The following is a 22,794-nucleotide window of genomic DNA, read 5'->3' as shown; positions in this document are numbered from 1 at the left end:
CACTCTCAACGCTTGCTCCATAAAAAATTACTTTCAGTCATGAGCACTGAGTCGGAGGTATCCTTCTGAAACTACAAGATGTGGGTCAACTAATTCAGGCAGGTGTACCAATAGGCTTAGGCTAAGTCACGCAAAGGTAACAGATAATTGCACCTCCAAAGTTTCAGTGATTTACACAATTATTTCTCACCCATGCCACATGTTCCTCACCTGTCAGCTGTCACACAGCTTCTATGTAGACTTCATTCTGGAACCCTAGCTAAAGGAGAGGCCCTGCTCTGGAACAATGCAGGTTTATGAGAAAGAGGTGGAACCCTGTAATAGCTCTTAGATCTTCTACTACGAAAAGGTACACATCTCACATCCATTCAGATTTCATTAGATGAAGGAGATAGCAAATATTTTGAACAATACCACCCTGGAATAGGGTGGGGGATGGGAAGGAAGGGAGCAGCATAAGTCAGGGCATAAAGTCCTGGAGGAGAAATGAGTTGAGTATTATCTTTATTTCATTTCTCTGAGTCTTTCTGTCCTCACTTGCAAAGTGGAGTTCATGTGGCCAACGTTACCATTTTCCTCAGAGATTTACTGAAGGCTCAAAGAATACAATATATATAAAAGGAGTTTGAAAAATTCAGAGCACTCTGTGAGTAGGAGACATTATTTAATGCTACTTGTAGTACTCTCTATGCCTGGCAGATTGCATGATGTATACGCACATCACATTGTTCTTTATTCCTCAATGTAACTTTTTACTACAGGAAGAAAAAGTTTATGAAACTCTATATAGACTCCAAATTCAAGAAGATCATGAATAGACCCCAACTGCTGTACTTTCCTCAGACACTACCTCTAATTGAAGCTAATGAATCAGAAACCATTTAAGACCAACCCATTGAAAATGTCATCCCAAAGGTAAAAAAGCCTCAGTAGACCAGATTCATAAAACACCAAAGCCCAACTACAGCAATTCTCAAAATGGGGAATGTTCCTGCTCGAGTCAGACGAGGCAAAATGAAACGACCTCCCGTGAATTGTATCATAGCTGACAAAGGGTCTTATTATCTTCTATTGATTGGCCAGGAGTTCCCATATCTTCTCTACGGCAATTTCTATGACAGTCTCTGCAGAGCAGGAGTCCCTAATACACTGTATCTCTGCTACTACCTTCGGAAGTTAAGAAAATTGAAAGTCTTTTGTGCTTCTTTTTCCACTGAAAGCCTGAATAGGTTTTTCAAGTTAGCCTGGACAATGTATGTAATATTTTGTTTTAATTTGCAAGCCAGTCGTGTTCATCGTAGTTTGTGAAATACGGGTCATTTTCACTCCACTTACTCAGAGAAAAAAATAACTTGCCTGAAGCAGTTCATAGGTTATCTACTCCTCTCTATGCTATAGTGAAACAATGAACTCAGCCTCTGAGAGTCTCTAGTACCCAGGCAGGCATGTGGTGAGCATCCCAGAGGAAAATTCTGAAGACAGAGCTGGGTAAATGGCCATAAGCTAAATTTTACCAAAAAAGAATGTAGTATACATAGCTTTCTGCCCATCCAAAACCACCCATACACCTGCCTCCTATTGCTACAATTCTAATTAGTTCAGACAAAGGGCAAAGATCATTTAGTCTCAGGGAAGGCAAACCCCCTATTCCAAATCCGGGGGTTGGACACAATTAGCCCAAACCAATGACAGTCATCTCATTGGTCTCAGGGTGGAGAGGATATAATCCTGGTCTGAAAAATAAGCAGAAGATTTCTGCATGGAGAGAGAGGCAAGGAGGTTACAAAGGACCTTCTAGGAAGGACTTTCTTCAAACTTAAAAACACAGAACCTGAGAGGGCAGACAGCAGAAGCAAGAAAAACTACAATTCTGCAGCCTGTGGAAGAAAAACCATATGCACAAAAAGACAGACAAAATGAAAAGGCAGAGGACTATGTACCAGATGAAGCAACAAGATAAAACCCCAGAAAAACAACTAAATGAAGTGGAGATAGGCAACCTTCCAGAAAAAGAATTCAGAATAATGACAGTGATGATGATCCAGGACCTTGCAAAAAGAATGGAGGCAAAGATCGAGAAGATGTAAGAAATGTTTAACAAAAACCTAGAAGAATTAAAGAACAAACACCTAGAAGAATTAAAGAACAAACAAACAGAGATGAACAATACAATAACTGAAATGAAAACTACACTAGAAGGAATCAATAGCAGAATAACTGAGGCAGAAGAACGGATAAGTGACCTGGAAGACAGAATGGTGGAATTCACTGCCACAGAACAGAATAGAGAAAAAAGAATGAAAAGAAATGAAGACAGCCTAAGGCACCTCTGGGGCAACATTAAACACAATAACATTCACATTATAGGGGTCCCAGAAGGAGAAGAGAGAGAGAAAGGACCCGAGAAAATATTTGAAGAGATTATAGTCGAAAGCTTCCCTAACATGGGAAAGGAAATAGCCACCCAAGTCCAAGAAGTGCAGAGAGTACCAGGCAGGATAAACCCAAGGAAAAACACACCAAGACACAGGATAATCAAACTGGCAAAAATTAGAGACAAAGAAAAATTATTAAAAGCAACAAGGGAAAAATGACAAATAACATACAAGGGAACTCCCATAAGGTTAACGGCTGATTTCTCAGCAGAAATTCTACAAGCCAGAATGGAGTGGCATGATATATTTAAAGTGATGAAAGGGAAGAACCTACAACCAAGATTACTCTACCTGGCAAGGATCTCATTCAGATTCAACAGAGAAATCAAAAGCTTTACAGACAAGCAAAAGCTAAGAGAATTCAGCACCACCAAACCAGCTCTACAACAAATGCTAAAGGTATTTCTCTAAGTGGGAAACACAGGAGAAGAAAAGGACCTACAAAAACAAAAACAATTAAGAAAATGGAAATAGGAACATACATATTGATAATTACCTTAAATGTGAATGGATTAAATGCTCCAAGCAGAAGACACAGGCTCACTGAATGGATACAAAAATAAGCCCGATATACATGCTATCTACAAGAGAACCACTTCAGACCTAGGGACACATACAGCCTGAAAGTGATGGGATGGAAAAAGATATTCCATGCAAATGGAAATCAAAACAGAGCTGGACTAGCAATACTCATATCAGATAAAATAGATTTTAAAAGAAAGAATGTTACAAGAGACAAGAAAAGACACTACATAATGATCGAGGGATCAATCCAAGAACAAGATATAACAATTATAAATATATATGCACCCAACATAGGAACACCTCAATACATAAGGCAAATGCTAACAGGTATAAAAGAGGAAACTGATGGTAACACAGTAATAGTGGGGGATTCTAACACCTCGCTTACACCAATGGACAGATCATCCAGACAGAAAATTAATAAGGAAACACAAGCTTTAAAAGACACAACAGGCCAGATAGATTTCATTGATATTTATAGGACATTCCATCCAAAAACAGCAGATCACAGTGTCTTCTCAAATGCACACAGAACATTCTCCAGGATAGATCACATCTTGGGTACAATCAAGCCTCAGTAAATTTAAGAAAATTGAAATCATATCAAGCATCTTTTCTAACCACAACGCTGTGAGATTAGAAATGAATTACAGGGGGGGCTTCCCTGGTGGTGCAGTGGTTGGGGGTCCACCTGCCGATGCAGGGGGCACGGGTTCGTGCCCTGGTCCAGGAGGATCCCACATGCCACAGAGCGGCTGGACCCATGAGCCATGGCCGCTGAGCCTGCATGTCCGGAGCCTGTGCTCCGTGGCGGGAGAGGCCACAACAGTGAGAGGCCCACGTACCGCAAAAAAAAAAAAAAAGAAAGAAAAGAAATGAATTACAGGGAAAAAAATGGACAAAACACAAACACATGGAGGCTAAACAATACATTACTAAATAACCAAGAGATCACTGAAGAAATAAAAGAAGAAATCAAAAAATACCCAGAGGCAAATGACAATGAAAACACGACAATCCAAACCTATGGGATGCAGCAAAAGCAGTTCTAAGAGGGAAGTTTATAGCTATGCAAGCCTACCTCAAGAAACAAGAAAAATTTCAAGTAAACAATCTAACCTTACACCTAAAGGAACTAGAGAAAGAACAAACAAAACCCAAAGTTAGTAGAAGGAAAGAAATCATAAAGATCAGAGCAGAAATAAATGAAATAGAAACAAAGAAAACAATAGCAAAGATCAATAAAACTAAGAGCTGGTTCTTTGAGAAGGTAAACAAAATTGATAAACCATTAGCCAGACTCATCAAGAAAAAGAGGGAGAGGACTCAAATCAATAAAATTAGAAATGAAAAAGGAGAAGTTACAACAGACACCACAGAAATACAAAGCACCCTAAGAGACTACTACAAGCAACTCTATGCCAATAAAATGGACAACCTGGAAGAAATGGACAAATTCTTAGAAAGGTATAATTTTCCAAGACTGAACCAGGAAGAAATAGAAAATATGAACAGACCAATCACAAGTGATGAAATTAAAACTGTGATTAAAATTCTTCCAACAAACAAAAGTCCAGGACCCGATGGCTTCACAGGTGAATTCTATCAAACATTTAGAGAAGAGCTAACAGCTATCATTCTCAAACTCTTCCATAAAATTGCAGTGGAAGGAACACTCCCAAACTCATTCTACAAGGCCACCAACACCCTGATACCAAAAGCAGACAAAGATACTACAAAAAAAGAAAATTACAGACCAATATTACTGATGAATATAGATGCAAAAATCCTCAACAAAATACTAGCAAACAGAATCCAAAAACACATTAAAAGGATCATACACCATCATCAAGTGGAATTTATCCCTGGGATGCAAGGATTCTTCAATATATGCAAATCAATCAATGTCATACACCATATTAACAAATTGAAGAATAAAAACCATATGATCATCACACACACACAAAAAAAACACAGAACCTCACACAGAGAAGATTTTTAACCCCTGCCCCTTCCTTCCTTCTTTGGGATGCTGGTATGAGGACACCATGTCTGGGGCTATGGCAGCCACCACTCAACCACAGGAAAATAAGCCCAAAGCCCAAGTGTGCTGAAGATAGCTGAATGAAGAGAGAGGAGGGTGTTTGCTCTAAATGTTGATATTCACTCTACTTGGTTCTCAGTGCCTCCCATCCTGTTGCCCAGTATTTGACCCCTGTTTTAGTCCCTGAGTTCTATTCTTAGACTGTAAATGGGCTCTAACGTTTAGTCATTTCTCCTTAAGTGCTATCCTTCTCATTATGAACATGCCCTCTGGAATTGCAGAATGTCCCCCTGATCACAGAAAAACGACTAAAGCCCGAGGACATTACCATGACTCAAGGGTGGTACCACAGTATACACTGACCCAAGGCCCCGCGCACACAACGAGTTGAGAAGCATGTTCAAGGAAACAGGGATTCAGACCTAGAATCGCTCAACATAATCAATAAAATAAAGCCTCACAAAGGGTAGGCATAATACCACAAATGGTACCTCATAAAACTGATTCTATGTAACAAAAAATGAGGAGAGAATCAAAGAGTCCCAAAACAGCACTGGTACCAGCAATTTCCTCCCAGGTTCTGCCAGGTCTCAATAGCTAAGGGGAGCCAGGAATGGTGGGTGTACTGCTTCCAATAGACAACTAAAACACTGGCCAATGGTAGAATCAAGATTCAAATTATTTTGAGGTTCCTTCTATCATTTTTATAATTGTTCATAGTCTCTCCCCACATATAGCAGAAGGTAAGAAAACAAATTTTTTAGACCATTACCTGGCTTGTGGGATTTTTTCATGATAAATGGAGAGGAAAATATTCACATTTTTTATTTTTAAAATTACAGTAATTTTCTGACAAAAAATACAAAATAGCATAAGGTAAGATATAAAAAATAAATGTTAATGTGAAGTATTGAAATTAATAGTCCTCTTCCTCAAAACTGACAAATAAGTAACATGATGTTAATGGATAGATGAAAAGGTTCATAACTAAAGGGCAACTTCACCCTCCCAAGTGGCATGTCTCCCAAATCAAGTTCAAATCTATACAGGTAAGCAAAAGGAAAAAAAAGTGTAGAAAAAAGTGTGTGTGTTGGGGGTTAACTATTAGTTAGACTTATATTGCTAATGAGAACCAAAGCAGTAATAAAGAAAGTCTTCCAGAAGAAATGAAAAACAGAGGCTTCCTACCAGGTTCTGAACACTAACAGTAATTAGAAACATCTCCTTAACAACTGAAGAGGTCTTTAGTCAAAGTCAAAAAGTTAAGCAGGGGTCAACAACATAAAACAGAAGAATGGAAAGGAATTTACCATTATTGTCATCAACTGTCTTTACCTTGACAATACCTGACCCACTTGAGAACCAAATCAGTAGGAGGACAGTGACCAAGATTTTGCAGCATTTATTCCAGTCAAGACATCTACCTTCCTAATTAACAGAACACCAAGGTTCAATAATACTAGTAAAGATGACAGGAATAATTAGGTCCAACCAGGATGGAAAAACAGCCTAGCCATCACTTTGCCTATAAGAATTTATCTAAACTGATGGGAGAGAGCCAGTGAGCACTGGAGAAATGGATGGGCTCAGATTTTAGGGCACTGTACATGTAAATCCAGGGTCAGAACTAATCCCTGATCCTCTGGTATATTAAAGGAAAAGGAGTATGCAATGCTTGCCCCCAGCATGCTGAGCATGGAAAGAGGGGTTCACATAAGACAGAGGAGTTGCTCTGCTCTATAAAGTAGAAAAGGGGGGTCACTGATGCTTGAGGCCACCAACCTACTATACCAATCCATGTGCCAAAGTTATGAGTCCATCTGTCACTGGGACTTTTAGTAGAGTTTGGGAATTAGCAACACATGAATCAGTCATTAGGAAACACAACTGAAAAAAAACTCTGCCCTTGGCAGGTGAAGATGATGGCAATTGGGTATAAGCTAGTATCAAAGCATCCATTCAAAAAGAGGACCCACCATGTAACATTTAACTGAAATTGAAGAAGACAATCTACCCAAATAAGACAACATAAAATGAGGTGTTTAGGGTTTTGCTGGTGATTGAAAGGTCTTGCTTTTACATGCTACTAAGCAGCCTGGATAAGTCAGAAGAAGAGAATATCCTAGATTGTTGATATAATTTTTTATAGGATCCCACAGGACCAGAACCAAGTGAAGGCTTTCATTCTTCAACCACATCCACCAGGAATATATTTCTCACAAGTTGACTTTATTAAATAGTTCACTTACCTTCACAGTAGGCAGAGTCTCCCTGGACAGAGATGTAACCATTCTTACACTCACAAGTAGCTTTGGTATTCCAGTTTTTGCACTCTGAGTTTTCACCACATTTAGGTCCTTCAGCACAAAAGTTATGACCTAGAAGAAGCAAATAAAATTTTACATCAGGAAAGAAAAGAATAAAAGACTTCCAAATAATAAAGCATGAGACATTTTTATTATATGTCAGCATACATGAGAACACGCCTTGGCAATATGCAAAGGTAAGCTGGCAAGGGGGTAGAAGAGTAGGACTAGGAAACTTTGGACCATCCCATGCTTCACATTTTTTCCCCCTAATATACAAACTTGCTAAAGTTGTTCCTTCTTGAAGGCTTTTAGCCATGTTGATCCTGAATCTTCTTTCTACTGCCTTCTTATATGACTTGTCTTTCTATAATTGTTTTATTGCAAAATTTATGATACATAAGAGATGTATAAAATGAATATATATGAATATATAAATAAAATGAATACAATATTATCAGTACCCCTTTATTACAGGTCCCCAATGAATCCTCCTCCCAGCCATCAGACAACTCTCTTAATTTGTGTGTTAATCACTCCCTTACATATTTTTATAGTTTTACCATACATAGGTATGTATTTCAAAATTATAGATTATTTAGTTTTGCCCATTTTGAACTTCACATGTGAAATCATACTGTAATATCTTCCATGGTGGTTTTTTTCTATTCATCCATGTTAATGTCTATAGCTATCTTTCATTTATTTGTCAATGGTGTATAATATTCCATAGCATGAATATTCCAAAATTTATCCATTATACTACACATTGACATTTGAGTTATTTGCAGGTTTGGAATTACAAACAATGCTGCAAGAAATGTTCTTGAACATGCTTCCTGAGGCATACTTTTTTAACCACATGTTTAACATTTCTTTGCCCAAGAGTGTTCTTGAATCTCAGACATTCCTTCTAGGACGGTTATTTTTCTTAATGTATCCTTTATAAGTTCCTTTAATGAAGATATTTTGATAGTAACTGTGCTCAATTTTAATTTATCTAAATATGTCCTTTGACCCTCTTAATTGAAAAATAGCTTTTTGGGGCATAGAGTTATTTTGCCTCAACATTTTGAAGATATTCCATTGTTTTCTGGCTTCTATTATCACTCTTGAGAAGTCAGTTGTTAACCTAATCATCATTTCTTAGTATGTGACAAACACTTTCTCTGTGGCTTTTAAGATCTATTTTATTTGGTTGTTTGCTTGATGGGGAAGGGGGTTTGTTTGTATTCATTAACTTTAAGGTATTTAGGTGTGAATTTATTTTTATTTATTCTTCCTAGGATTCCTTGGGATTCTTGAATCTAAAGATTAAATCGTTTATCAATTTGCAAAATTATCAGGTATTTTCTCTTCAAACATTCTCTTTTCACCATTTTATCTATTCTCTCTTTCTGGAATTTGAATTAGATAAATATTATTCCTTCCTTCTCAAGCTCTCCTCCATGTTTCTTAGACTTGCTTTACTATTCCCCTTGCTTTTTTCTATGCTGAATTCTGTTTAACTTTGGATGTATCTTTTGGTTTATTAATTCTCTCAAGTAGTGTCATGTTCTGTTTCAGTCATCCATATCATTTTTATTTTACTTACAATTTTATTTTGCAGAATTCAATTTCTTTCTCTTTCAGTCTCCTTGATCAAATTTGTGGTCTCTTATTGTTTCATCTTTTAATTTCCTTTTTTAAAAACATATTAGACATATTTTATACAGATAACCCCAGTATCTTCAGTCTTCCGACTTTATTAAAGTAAAATCAGCATCTGATTTTACAGTTTGTTTTGCTGAGTATCATGCATGAGGACTTCTTTTCTTATGTTTTGAGTGAGTCTTTTATTTGTGAGCTCATATGTTTTAGGATTTAATCTGTGGAAATTGAGGTTTGGGCTGTAAAACTGTATTTCTTCAGAGAGCATCCGTGTTTGCTTTTGTCAGGTGCCTGAGGGAACTATCAACCCACAATCACTTTAAATTACATTTTGCCTTGGGGCATAAGGATTGAGCCACACGGGTAGAATAAATTTAGGCCCTAAGCTTTCAGGAATGCAAACTTTTCTCTGCCATACTCGCTATCTAGAGTCGAGACTGATAGGCAAGTCTTCTCTTGCAGAGTGGATTTTTCCTAGTCGCCCACTGAGGATTTACCCTTCAAGGTTCTTGCTTTATGCATCTCACACCAGCCCCAGGCTTTGTCTCCTGTCTACTTAAACAGCGTCCATTAGAAGCCAGATTCTACCATTCTACCCTCTGGGCAAATGCCAACTCCAGTGTGTTAACTTATCTCAAAAGAATCACCCTTTTCCAACATTTCTGGTCTCTGATATTTTTTTCTCCTACCTCTATGACAAGCTGCACCAATTTCCGCCCGACCCCCCAAAAAATTTATGTTACGCATCATTTTTAGGTGAACAAGAAGTAACAGGCTATGCCCACCACAGGAATTGTGAAGTTCAAATATAACAAGGTATATGAAGGTGCTTTATCATCTTTAACTCAGTACATTTTAGCAAATAATAATTATACTGCTACATCACATATTGCAGTCTCATAAAAAAAACAACTGTTCTTGGAGAGGAGATCTAATTTATAATTCAGGGTCTATACCAATAAACAAAATAAATCGCTTTGCCTGTCTAGGTACGTATACCAGGAAAGGACAACATCAGTGATTTTCACACCGTTCCTCAGAATCTTGGGCACAGATGAGTTGTCGGATAAGGCTCAAGTCCCCCACCCCTGATTCAAATAGAATAGCTTTGCTTTTATATTTTTGATATAGTGATCATGTGAACAACAGTTTCTGGCTGTAAAAAATATAGAAAACACTGAACTATATCAACTCCAAGTTTAATTCCTTTTGGTGATAACATTCTAGAATGTTTCTCCTTTGAAACAGAATTTTAATCCAACACTCTTTAGACCATCCTTAGTCTAAAAGATAACAACTCTTATTAAATAATAACATTCATGTACCTATATGTCTGGCATTACACTAGATGTTTTAAATGGGGATAATAATATACCTTATTAATATGTGTGGAAAGAGTTAAATGCGCTAACCCATATAAAGCACTTAGAGCAATTCTTGATACGTACTAGGTGGTCACTAAACGTTAGCCACTGTGACGAGAATGATAATGATTATGATAATGATAATACTGACAACGACATAGAAGTTCAAATAAGTTGATAACACTGTTATCCTCAGCTTCAAGATAAGAAAAGCCCAAACTCATTAATATCTAGCTAGTAAGTGGAGATGCTAAGATTCTAAAGTAAGTCTGGTAAGCTCCAAGCCCCATGTACTCTTCCTGTATCCTCTCACAGAGCAAACCTAGCCAAAAAAAAAAAAAAAAAAGTGAAAGATGTGGATGCTCCTTGTGACATTAGAGAGTAGATCCACAGGCTTGGGGGAGCGTGGCATCACATCCAGCCCCACTACCTGACCTGCTAACTGGAGATTGCCCCAGTCAAAATCAGAGGAAGAATTTGCTGGAATGGTGAAATATGTGTCAGTCAAGAGCACTTTTACAAGGACTTGAAAAGCTTATAATAACCATTAAAAGTACGTGATGTTTTTGCTAGCCAAGGGACAATCTTTAGGCATCATAGCTTTCTTCGCCAGAGGAAGTGCCTGGCCTTCCCTCCCCACGTCAGAATTGATCAATTAAGTTATCACATTTTCTTTCATTATAATCCTTGACTCAATGTCATATGTGCATCCTTTGTTACATGGCTGCATTTATTTTTCTTTCCCAAGACTGCAACTGTCCTCCTTCCACATGCATTTGACAGGCTGGAAAAAAGCCCCTCAAACATTGTTGATTTTCCAATGCATATCTATCAAGCACGTGCCATATCAATTCACAATGCAGAGAGTTGGGTCAATTGTATTTCAAGGACAATGAAGGGCCCCTGTGAGACAAACCCAGTTTATGGACAAATCCACTTTGGTTGGGCCTCACTATTGTGCCAAAAACACGTGTTTTGTTTTTTTTTAATTAATGCAGGCCTTTGTTCAAGCAATATTTATTCAGTGCCTGCTTGCCTTTATGCACGAGTGAATAATCATCCACTGAATTTGTATGGGGCACCTACGCTGTGGACTGCAGCACCACGCAAGCTCCCGGGGGCAATGTCAAAATGTTTGAGACATTCCCTGACCACAAGGAAATTAGAAACTCTAAGGGGATATAAGCTAAATACAGGGGTAGTTAAGTTGTGAGCAGTACAAATTATCATAGTGTGTCAGAGAAGAAATCCCTTCTAGATGATGCAAAACTTGACCTTTGATTCATCACAGGTAGAAACTTGAAAAGGGGCAAGACACAGATCCTAGTGGGAGGAATGGAACTCCAGCCCTTGAGGAGAAAGGGTAAGTTTAAAGAACCTCAAATAAGCTGGCACAGTTGTAATAATAATGATTAACAGTTACTGAGCATGTAATATATGCTAGGCACTCAGGGAAGTGTTTCAGATGCATGATCCCATTTAATCCTGTTAACAACCCTATGAAACTGGAATTATTATCCCTATTTCACAGATGTAGCAATTGAAGCTCAGAGAAGTTAGTGCACTTGTGAAAGTACACAGAGCCATATATATATATATCATATATATAGCATATATATATCATATATATATATCACCCTCTTTCTTAAATCACTGTCTTTTTTCCCAGAATCAGAAGCTGTGACCAGATTGTAGAATACACACGCACATGCGCACACATACTCAATATTCACGTTATTTTACTTGAATATTTTTAATAAGTAGCTCTAGAGTCTGTGGAATTATCGTCCTATAATTAGAAGCACACAGTGACATCATTTAACTAGTACTGGTCCAAATACAGAGAACACTTTTATTATAAAAGCTGCTATTTATTGAGTTTTTCTAACTTGCCAGGCATAGAGCTTCTCTGATGGACCACTGGGTAAGACTCCGTGCTCCCAATGCAGGGGGCCTGGGTTCAATCTCTGGTCAGGGAACTAGGTCCCACATGCCACAACTAAGAGTCCGCATGCCACAACTAAGAAGCCCGCATGCCGCAACTAAGACCCAGCACAGCCTAAATAAATAAATACATAAATAAAACAGATTGGGTCATGTCACAATCCCCCTTAAAAATCTTGTGAGGGCTTCCCATTTTACTTAAGAAAAAATACAAAATCCTTAACTTTGATTTGAAACAACAAACAGGCTCTCCTCTCCCTCTGTCATTTCCCTCCAATTGTATCAGCCTTTGTTTTAATTCCTCTAGTACTCCAGTCTCTTTCCTGATTCAGGGTCTTTGCAAGCTTGTCCCACCAACTCAGAACATTATGAAACATCCCTGCCAGAATAATTTCTACTCAGCCGTCAAGTCCCAGCTTAAATATATTCTATTCAGAGAAGGCTTTCTTGTCCCTCAGGTCTAAAGAAAATCCCATTACTCTCTCCCATACCACCCTATTCTTCTTGTTTATAGCAGGTATCACAATTACTAATTACATGTTAATTTCTGTGTTTATTTGTTGAATGTCTGTCTTCACATGAGAAGCTCACTTCTGCAAGGGAAAGGACCCTGTGAGTTTGTTTCCCTTGTGCCTAAGGCAATATCCAACACATTATAAACACTCCAATATTTGTAGAGCTAATGACTAAATCCTCAGTCTTTCAAAACTAGAATTAAAGGAGTGTTTTAAAGATGAATAAACCAAGGCTCAAAGATGTTAATTACCTTCCTTGTGGTCACGTAGCTAGCAGGGTGAAAGAGATATAAACCCAAATATGATTCTAATACCCAGTCTCTCTCCACCACTCTACACGACCTCCCAGCCATAATTTTAATCATTAAGGGACATTCAAGGAACGCCAACCCTGACCTAAAGAGACCAGTACTCCATCAGTCATTAGCAATTTCTAGTCCCTGACATGCCTTGAACCTTTCAAAGGAACAAACCTTATTTCTTTCTCCAGCACACAGTCCATTATTACTTGCTGCTTGGGGACTCAAAGTCAGAAGAAAAATAACATCACACGACAGAACACCATCCATGGATGAGATACCAAGATGAGTAAGACCCACTTGGAGCTTATTTACGCTCGAGTGATGGAAATGAGCAGATGCTCAGAGGAAGACACACAATCTGCTGAAATGGGATTCCAGGTTTTATTCCAAACACCTCCTTTAGTTCCTGGCAGAGGTACTATTCATTCATTTGACAACTATTAAGCCCCTGCTGTGTGCCCAGCCGCTGTGCTAGACAATAGGGATATAACAAAAAAGCCACAGACATCATAAACATGCCTTCATTCATCTAACACTCTAGCAGGGATGGCTACCCTTGAGTGTTGGGTTACAGGAAATATTGTGATGGAGAGGAGCAAGGTACTTCCGGAATGTATCACAGAGAAGGGTCCTAACACTAGGTATCAAAAGGAGATTTGAGGGATGAGTGAGGTCGACTGGACAAATCATAAGAGTTCCAAACACAGGGAGCAGCATGTGTCCACGACATGATCAAGGAAACTAAAGAAGAAACGTTAAGTGTTGGGGTCATATTTTCTCCTCTCATTGGGAGCGGTCTAAAATTTGGACTCCCTTCGTGGTCCTGAATCTAGAGTTCTATTGCCAGTGAAAGATCAATAACACTTGTAAAACTCTTTGCTTTCTTTAAATCCATTGGCCTAATCTGCATATAATAAACCCCGCCCATCGTAATGAAGCCCTCACACTGCCACTCTCCAGATCCCACTCTGTACCTTTTTATAATTACAGCAAACCATCCACCCATTCTGCTTCATCTCTGGTTTCTCCATCCAACAATGGATAAGCATCTTTACGGTTTACTACTGTGACTTCTTCCACAGGAAGGAATGAATAGGTCACTACCCCTGGGCAGGAGTTCGTTTCTCTAAGATAAAGTCTGATTCCACATAGGGCACCACTGCTTGTCCTCAATCTCCCGTCCCTAATGCATCCCCCAAGGGTCAAGCAGGTTACCTTTGAAATGACAACCTGAAAATGCACCTCAGATTCCTCTACACTAACTCGAATCCTAGAAAGCCAATGCTCCTCATATCACTGCTGCTTGCCCAAGCTTGAAAGTCACAAGGAGCAAAGGTAAACCGAGTACAATACATTCCATGTGCCTAGTTGGTATGGAGACAGCTCCACCCATGGACTGGCCCTATAGGAGGGACACGGCCCAAAGATCCTTTATGGGAACAGGATGTCCTAACGTACTCCACAACCAACATACATACCACAGAAGCCTGGGCCCTGGAGGGGTGAGGACAGTCCTTTAGCTCCTGTGGACAGAGGGTTGTAACATCAGGATGGGCCTACTAGAGACAGAGCTCTGGATTCTCACAGGTTCTGTCTTAGAAAGCAATTGGTTTTTCTACAGTAGTCAACACTTAGGGGTCTTCCAGTCCAAGGCAGCCTGGTCTTAGTTTCAGTTCTTCTCTCTGGGGCAATGTGCCTCCTTCCCAAGGCTCCCTGGGCCTGGATCCATTGTGGCACTTTCAGGAACACAGAATTCAAGGGCTCCCTGAGACTGAGCTCTTCTCCAAAGGTCCTCTGTCCCCAACCTCAACAGTTGAGCATATAGCCTTGTCTTTCCAGTGCCCACTGTGGTCCACGGCTGCAGGTATTTTGATCAGATTCCATCTATCAATATGCAGAGGACCTGACCCATCTATAAACTATGGGTTCCTCTATACAGGCACTAGTTTACCTTCTGATTAAGTGCCTCTTTTACAGGTCTCTTTTCATCTCAAATACACTGAAATCCTCTAAAACCATTTCAGTTACAAATTCATCTAAGATGATGAGGAGGTCTAGAAAAAAAGATCATGCCACACCAAGACTCTTTGGGAGGAGTTAACTGAAGGGCATAAAATCTTAAGTAGTACAAGTAATAATCTCAACTAATTTCAGCCCAGGCCAGATGACAAGGCAAGTGGGCATGAATTAAAATTACAGATAAACACATTGGGAACAGATGTCGGAAAGAACTTTTTCCTCAACACTGAAAAGCTTAAACATGCGGCCAAACCCTCCACAGTCACTGGCAACACTGAAGATAAAATTAGAGCCAATTATGAAGGGAATAAAACCCTAAGGAGTGTAGCAAGCATTCTGGGATGAGCCAAACGATCGGTGTGTTTTCCCGGAGCGATCCTGAGAAGACAGAGTCACGTTGGTTTTTGTTCCCCCTTCAACTGAGAGCACTGGCAACTTATGAGCAATCTTTTTCCGCTGGGGCTACAGCCACACTTTTGTTACTCCTTCCAAGGCAGAAGCATAGACGTCACTCCGGTACCCACTCCCCTTTCTCCACCCTCGTGGCCTTATGCTTAAGTGGACGGGCTCCTGCTATGGCCATTACCTCAAGGTAATGATGAGGGTAAACAGATTTCATGCTGCCAGCACACACTGTCCTGAGGCATCAGAAACAAACTGCACCAGTGATTAGGGCTGCTCTGGGTAGTGTCGCTGGTGACTGAGATGGTGGATCCCAGCAACTGCAAAGTGGCTTCTCCCTGCCAACGTCTAACATCTTGATTCTTTTTGCATGTGTCTTCCCTAACTGTCCTGCAGTTCTGTCCCTAACAGCATCCTGGCTGCACCAGTAGCCCTGTGGATATAACTACCTGTTCAGCTGATTACCTTCATTTTTCTCTGAAGGGTAGAGAAATGAGTTACAGCATCTGTCATTACCCAAGATTTGAAGAGTCAAGGTGTCCAAGCACCGAGTGTGGATAGCGGTTCTGCTGATACAACGAACAGTATAAATCAGCCAGAGCCTGTTATCCTTAACTCGAAGGTCTTAGGTCTGATTCCCACAAAGAGAAAAACCCAGTATAAAGCTATAATCTGCACCTCTCTCCTTGAATGGAAGCAAGGGGGGGAGGGAGCTGTATCACCATACCACCGTATCAGAAAATGGGCATGACTCAGTGTAAAAAAAAATTAGCTTCATAATCAAGCCAACACGTTAGGTCTTGAGGAAACAAGTTATAACTCTGCAAAATGGGTCTTAACGCTATTTCACGGATGAAACAGAGCCTTCAGCTGGTACTGAAAATAATTTCATTCAGTCATTGACATGAAAACGACAGGACTATTCTCTATGGTAGGAGCATATCTTCATCCCTCCCTTTTCTCCTACATTCAAAGAATCGATTCATAAAATGTAATCATTAGGGCTTCCCTGGTGGCGCAGTGGTTGAGAGTCCGCCTGCCGATGCAGGGGACACGGGTTCGTGCCCCGGTCCAGGAAGATCCCACATGCCGCGGAGCGGCTGGGCCCGTGAGCCATGGCCGCTGAGCCTGCGCATCCGGAGCCTGTGCTCCGCAACGGGAGAGGCCACAACAGTGAGAGGCCCGCGAACCGCAAAAACAAACAAACAAAAAAAAGCGTTATTTTTTCCAAGTTGGAGAGCTTTATGGATACTATTTAATCAACCAACAGGGGGCAAAAAGCACCGTCTGTGCTTTCTCAAATTCCAGCCTAAACCTAATGAAAATAAACCTTGGAAAACTTCAAATCCCCAAGCAGGCATGAGAAAGGCTTTGACTCAGATTTCTGAGCGATGATACTGAGGGGTGATTTCCCTCAGACTAAAGACCTGACACTCCCAGTAAGACAAAGAGAGATGATAAATATGCTAATTGAAGGGCCTTCAGTACAGGTATTGAAAGAGGCCACAGCCACTTCCGTGTCTGTAATCAATAATAATCAGGGTGGCAGAAACCACACAGCTGAAATCACACCACTGTGCTCATCCCTGAAATAAGTATTTCAGGTCATCAGTCTTACCTCTCTCTGTTCGCTCGCTGCCTGTCAATCAGGAGACAGTCTCAATCCACAAAGCAAATGGTATAGCCCCTCCATATGCAGGATAAAAATTAGTTTACACAGAAATTGAGCGTTTCTCATCTTTTCATTACTTTCTGGTTTTGAGAGGGGCAAGGAGGAGGGGGAAGGAGAACTGAATAACGTGCCTTAGAAGAGGCCCAACGGGCTTTCCCAGTCTAATTAGAATCAAAACTGTCCAGCCCCCCTCATCTTCCAAGACTCCACTCAGAAAACACGAGCACAGAGGAAAAGGTAAAAGACAAACAGAAGTCAAAGGGGAAAAATATCTCCCACAATATCGTGAGAAACTCTTAGGCTACTTTTAAGGACGCTGTTGGGAAATAAATTGGAATTAAGAGACACAGAGCAAAAGTCATGGAGAGCATAGGTCAAGACAATGGACCTTTGAGCGCATCTGGATGGATTTTTTTGTCCATCATCACAGAAATTTTACATTTTTATGAAAAAGAGAACACCCCACTGCCCAGACAAATATCCTTTTCATTTCCTGATTGTCCAATGTGCAGAGCAAGTCCCAGTATGTGGACAAGTGGGCTGAATGTTCTGGGCTCCTCTCTGCTATGGGTCAACAGGAAAGGAGGTAATGACAGTAAATGGTGCTGACAAGGGCTTCAGTCAAAAATAACGCTTTTTTCATTCTAGGGTCTGAATTCTGAGATAGGAATAAATAGGAGAAACCTAAGAGAATCCATATACCCAAATGGTTTCATTCAACCTGCTTCCCAGGAAAAGAACCTCTCCAGCTTTTCCCTATCTCTTCTAAAGACACATGTTGGTTCCTGTTAAAACACAGACTTGTCAAGGGACATAAATAACTCCCTCACTCACACGCGCCTCCAAGAAAAACCATCAGCTGCTAAATAAAAGAGCTGGTAGTTTCCCGGCTGAGAAGGAAGCAGGTGGGAGGAAGAAGAAAATCCTCAACTGTACAGATTGGCCCTGGCTATGATCGCATCTATGAAGCCCTATTCCTGCCTCCCAGTTTCCCCTCAAAGCTGACTTAGCTTTGGTAAAAGCCACCAGGTCGCTAGCAACAGGAGCCTTAAATGAGTCAACTTTGCAATGAGATGTCACATCTCTCAGCATCTTCGTTGGTAAAAAAAAAAAAAAAGTTTCCACATCCCCGAGAAGTGCTAGCAGAAGCTGTGGTACCCAGTCTGTTGTAAACTGGGTCAGAGCAATGAAAATCTTCTTGAATTTCTGTGGGATAATCAATGATCCTGCTCGAATGAAACCATAAATCAGAAAGGATTTACATACACTGAGTCCCACTTGGCCCCTTAACAAATATCAAGTGATGGATTTTGCATTAAATTATAAGACCTACTTAACAACCCTATCAGTTACCAATAAATGCATCCCTCTGAAATTCCCGTCAGTCTTTAGTCTTTCTAAAGCATCTGAGCTGCAAATACACTTGTAGCCATGAAAGCAGATAAATCAGGGGAGATACTCTGACGGCATACCACGAATTCTAACAGCCATTTACGGTTATCCAGGTACTAAGTTTTCCTGGGAATTTTTACCAAAACACAGCTCTCTTAGACTAACCACAAAGAGAAATCTCAGCCCAAGCTGAAAACATGCCATGATCAAATATATACTTTTATATATCAGAAGGTACTAGAGGAGGGGTCAGCGAATTACGAGCTGCCACTCGTTTCTCAAAATGAAATTTTAATGAAACACTGCCACTAATTTATTTACCTATCACCTCTGCCACTTTGTCAATACAACAGCAGGGGTGAGAATAGCTACTTTGTAGCCCTTTACAGAAAATATCTGCCAATGCTTGTGTTAGAGAAAAGACAGAAAAAAGTAAGATAGGATATAACCTGAGCTAAACTGTTATGCTCCCGGCTTCTTAACTCTAGAAGCTTCCAAGGTAAACCAGAAAGAATCTAACTCACTGGATATGTGAGAATGTGGAGAAGACTGTATGGTGGGTAGAGGTTTAAAATAATAGCAATGAGTTTAACTGGATTTTTTTTGTAAGATTTCAAATCAATTTTAGATTCTCCTAATCTATTTAATCCTGCCTGGGTGAGAAGTTTCAGAGAGGAAGTGATATTTGATCCAGAGGATTTGAAGAAATAAATTTGGAAAAGAGGGGAATTTCAGGAATAGGCAGCAAAATAATTTCTGCTCGTGCATTAATTAGCAGTTAAGTGCTACTTACTTGAAGCTTTTTTCCTTGCAGGAAATAAAAAAGCAGTATATAAATCTATGAGTAAGGATTCAGTGTATGTCATCCTCTGGCAGATAGGGGAATTGGCCCATGGAAAGAGCTGATAAGAATGTTTCCCACGGCTTCCCTGGTGGCGCAGTGGTTGGGAGTCCGCCTGCCGATGCAGGGGACACGGGTTCGTGCCCCGGTCTGGGAAGATCACACATGCCGTGGAGCGGCTGGGCTCGTGAGCCATGGCTGCTGAGCCTGCGCGTCCGGAGCCTGTGCTCCGCAACGGAAGAGGCCACAACAGTGAGAGGCCCGCGTACCACAAAAAAAAAAAAAAAAAGAATGTTTCCCAATCCCACTCATGAGAAAAAAATGCAATAATGATGCCGGAACTGTTATTATTATAGGAACCATCGTTCACTGAATATTCATCACGTGGTAGGCATGATGCTAGGTGCTTATGCATTATCCCATTTAATCCTTACAGCAGTCTTAGGAAGTAGATAGGATTATTATCCCCGTTTTACAATTGATAAGACTATAACTGAGGACGGTAAAATAGCATATACACATATCTAAGTAGCAGAGTTTTGGACAATTCTTATTGTCATCACACTAGTCATTAAACCTTCAATCCCTGCCCTCCATCCCCACCCAAAGCTCCACCGCCAAGCCCTCTTACCTCTGCAGACACTGCAGCACTGATTCTCTGGGAGAATGTGATCCTTCTCTGAGCAGTTCAAAGGAGGGCACGCTTCAGTAATTTTTACTAAAACTCCACCCTGCAGGCCAAATAATCAGGAAACAAAACAAAGTTCATATTTTTAGCTGCTGATCCAAACATAAATGCTCATTGTTAACAGCCTGCAGTGATAACAACCTACGATAATTAACAGGAATCCCAGGAATCTCACGACAATGACAAAGTCGCAAATTAAACGGATGAGACTCCTGGAAGAGAGAAGGTCAATTTCCCTTTCTGTATCAGAAGAGCCTCAATTTCAACAATTGGGTTTTTTTTTCTTTTTTGTTTTAACAAAGGGGTTTTGAGTATCTTCTATATAGCAGAATGTCACCGACAGTGTAGAGCTGGTAAATTTTTAACAATTGACTATTGGATGGCGGAACCCTAAAGTTAGCATTTGCTGATTTCTGTGGTGTCAATAACCGGACATTGTGAACTACCAACATGACATTACTGACCACAGAGTTGGGAAGTTATGTACAATGAGCTCTCATGAGCTTTTATGAGACAGCTGTGGCACTGCCCTGGATCACAAGCACTGTGAACCCAAAGATAAATAAGACATTTTCCTTGCCCTTGATGAACTCACAGTTTGGATGGAGGGAGGAAAAAAAAACCTCTTAAACTGGAAACCATAATACAATACAGTAAGTCCTAAAACAATGTGCTCTAATTATGCTATGGTAACTCATCACAGGAGAATAATTAATTCTGCCCAAGTGGGGAGAAATTATGAAGAAAATGCCACATTTGAAGGAACTAAATAATGAATAAGATAAGGAAGAAGAGAGTTTCCTGGCAGAGGGACCAGCAAGGACCAAGGTATACAGGTACGATGAACTGAAAGTGGGTCAGTTAGATGAGCACTAGATATTCCCTAGAAATAAATAAAATCACTTACAATAAAATTTTAAATATTCAGCAGGCGAATCTTTAGGACCTCACTTCACCAAAGGTCCTCTGTTGACATCACTAGCATCTATATTTAGTTTCACTCTGAATTTTTAAAATCAGCTCAATAGTTACTACAAAAAAGGGTTTGAGAGTCCCTTATTTTATCTAAAATGTTAAGTTTTTTTCTCCCATTCTTAACAGCATGGTTAAGTCAACCAAGAAGCAAGCTCATTTAAGTCCAAAAGGTAATTCTCAACACAGATGGGAGAACAGGATGGAGCTGGGCCACCAGGAAGGATGGGGGAGATTCTGAGTTTTCCTTCTCCAAGATATGCTGTCATTCCAGGGTTCCCTGGTTTGGCAGAACTCCCATTGTACCAGGCACATCCATTCGTAAATATGAACATAAACATAACTTTAAATGTCAAATGTAATATAATTTCCAACTACCCATCATCTGGATTACTGGCACCATGGTTTCCTCTCCTTTCTCATAAATTTCAGCCAAGGCATTCCTTGCGATGTCTTTTGTTCCCTTTTGCTCTTCATTTCTTGATCCGTCCCAAGGCATCTAGATCTCTTGCTTTTCTCCTATCTTAAAACTGGCCCTAAGATGCTGAAAACTGACCCTGCTATTCGCCCACGGTCCCCGTTTCAGCTACATTCCACTCTCACCCCTGAATCCAGGCCACGCTGGATGGTACCTGGCCTCAAGAGCTAGCACCAGTCTAAGGGCAGTATGCCTATCAGTTGAACCTCAGCTTTTGCAACAGGGAATTGCAAAAGGAATCAAACCGATTATTACAAACCAATGGATGTTAATAACCTCACTATCAGCAGCATAAGCTGAATGCAAAGGGAAACACAATGCTTAATTACTTACCATTGCTGCCTTGACTTCGATCCTTCAATATTAATGTATTTATTCATTATCTACTGCCTCCTTGCATAAACATGAATGGTGAACTCTGTTGGATCCCTTTTATCAGTTCACTGTGCCCATCTCCCAACTTCAAATGCCTTTCTGCTAATGGCTCATCTCTCAGCCCTCAGAGGGTCCCTTTGGGCACTGGAGCCACTTTGTAGGGAGCCAGAAGTTACCTACAAGTTCCACAACCCCCAGCCCCACAGCCCAGAGCCAGTGACTGACAGGCATGGGAGGTTCTTTACTTCAAGGGGAGATGATAGCTGGGGTACGTTCAGAACCCCAGCTGAATCAGGGTACCTCTGACCTTTCACCTAAAATTGCACCCTTGCTGAGCTGCCTGCCCTGCCCAAGCCTGCATGCCCACACCCTTACTTCTTCCTCCCAGGAGTACTATCTTAATAAATCACTGTACTAAAATCCTGAGCTCAGGGTCTGCTTCTAGGAGAATCTCAACTAAGACGATGAGATAAATTTCACTCTTGCTGTCAAAAAATTAAACTGTTAAAAGAGATTATCTCTAGGTGGTGAGATTCTGGAGTGATTTTCTTTTACTTCCTTATATTTCCTTCCATTCTCTGTAGTCCAGATTTTGTATCTTGAGTATGTATTTGCTTTTATTAAAAAAAGCAATATTAAAAACACTACATTTGTCATTGAAATCTAAGGTGAATGTGTTTTTGGTACATGGGAAAAATCAAGACTCTCATTTTGCAATGCTTTGGACATGAAATGTTTGTAAATACAAGTTAAAAATCTGCATGCAGTAATATCTCTTTGGTGGCTATCTGAAAACATTTAAAACCCCTATCTTTGTGTCACGTGTCAACAAGCTTCAGCAAACTGCTTCAAATTCTGTGTATTTTAAAA

At 40.2% G+C, this 22,794-nt stretch overlaps 1 protein-coding gene across 3 annotated transcripts in view; it reads right to left on the bottom strand.

The window, feature by feature from the left end:
- NELL1 (neural EGFL like 1) overlaps nt 1-22,794 on the bottom strand; it is a gene marked incomplete at both ends in the record, with an annotated part of 883,126 nt that overhangs the window by 648,702 nt on the left and 211,630 nt on the right. For all 3 annotated transcript variants that reach the window (XM_082845633.1, XM_082845634.1, XM_082845635.1), the window contains 2 exons: nt 7,254-7,382; nt 20,043-20,142. In XM_082845633.1, the coding sequence (XP_082701759.1) occupies nt 7,254-7,382; nt 20,043-20,142 (229 nt within the window). The remainder of the gene's footprint in view (nt 1-7,253; nt 7,383-20,042; nt 20,143-22,794) is intronic.

The sequence above is a fragment of the Leucopleurus acutus genome (genome assembly GCF_964270905.1).
Source record: "Leucopleurus acutus genome assembly, chromosome: 8".
Classification (NCBI taxonomy): domain Eukaryota; kingdom Metazoa; phylum Chordata; class Mammalia; order Artiodactyla; family Delphinidae; genus Leucopleurus; species Leucopleurus acutus.
This window is presented reverse-complemented; position numbering and strand designations above follow the sequence as displayed.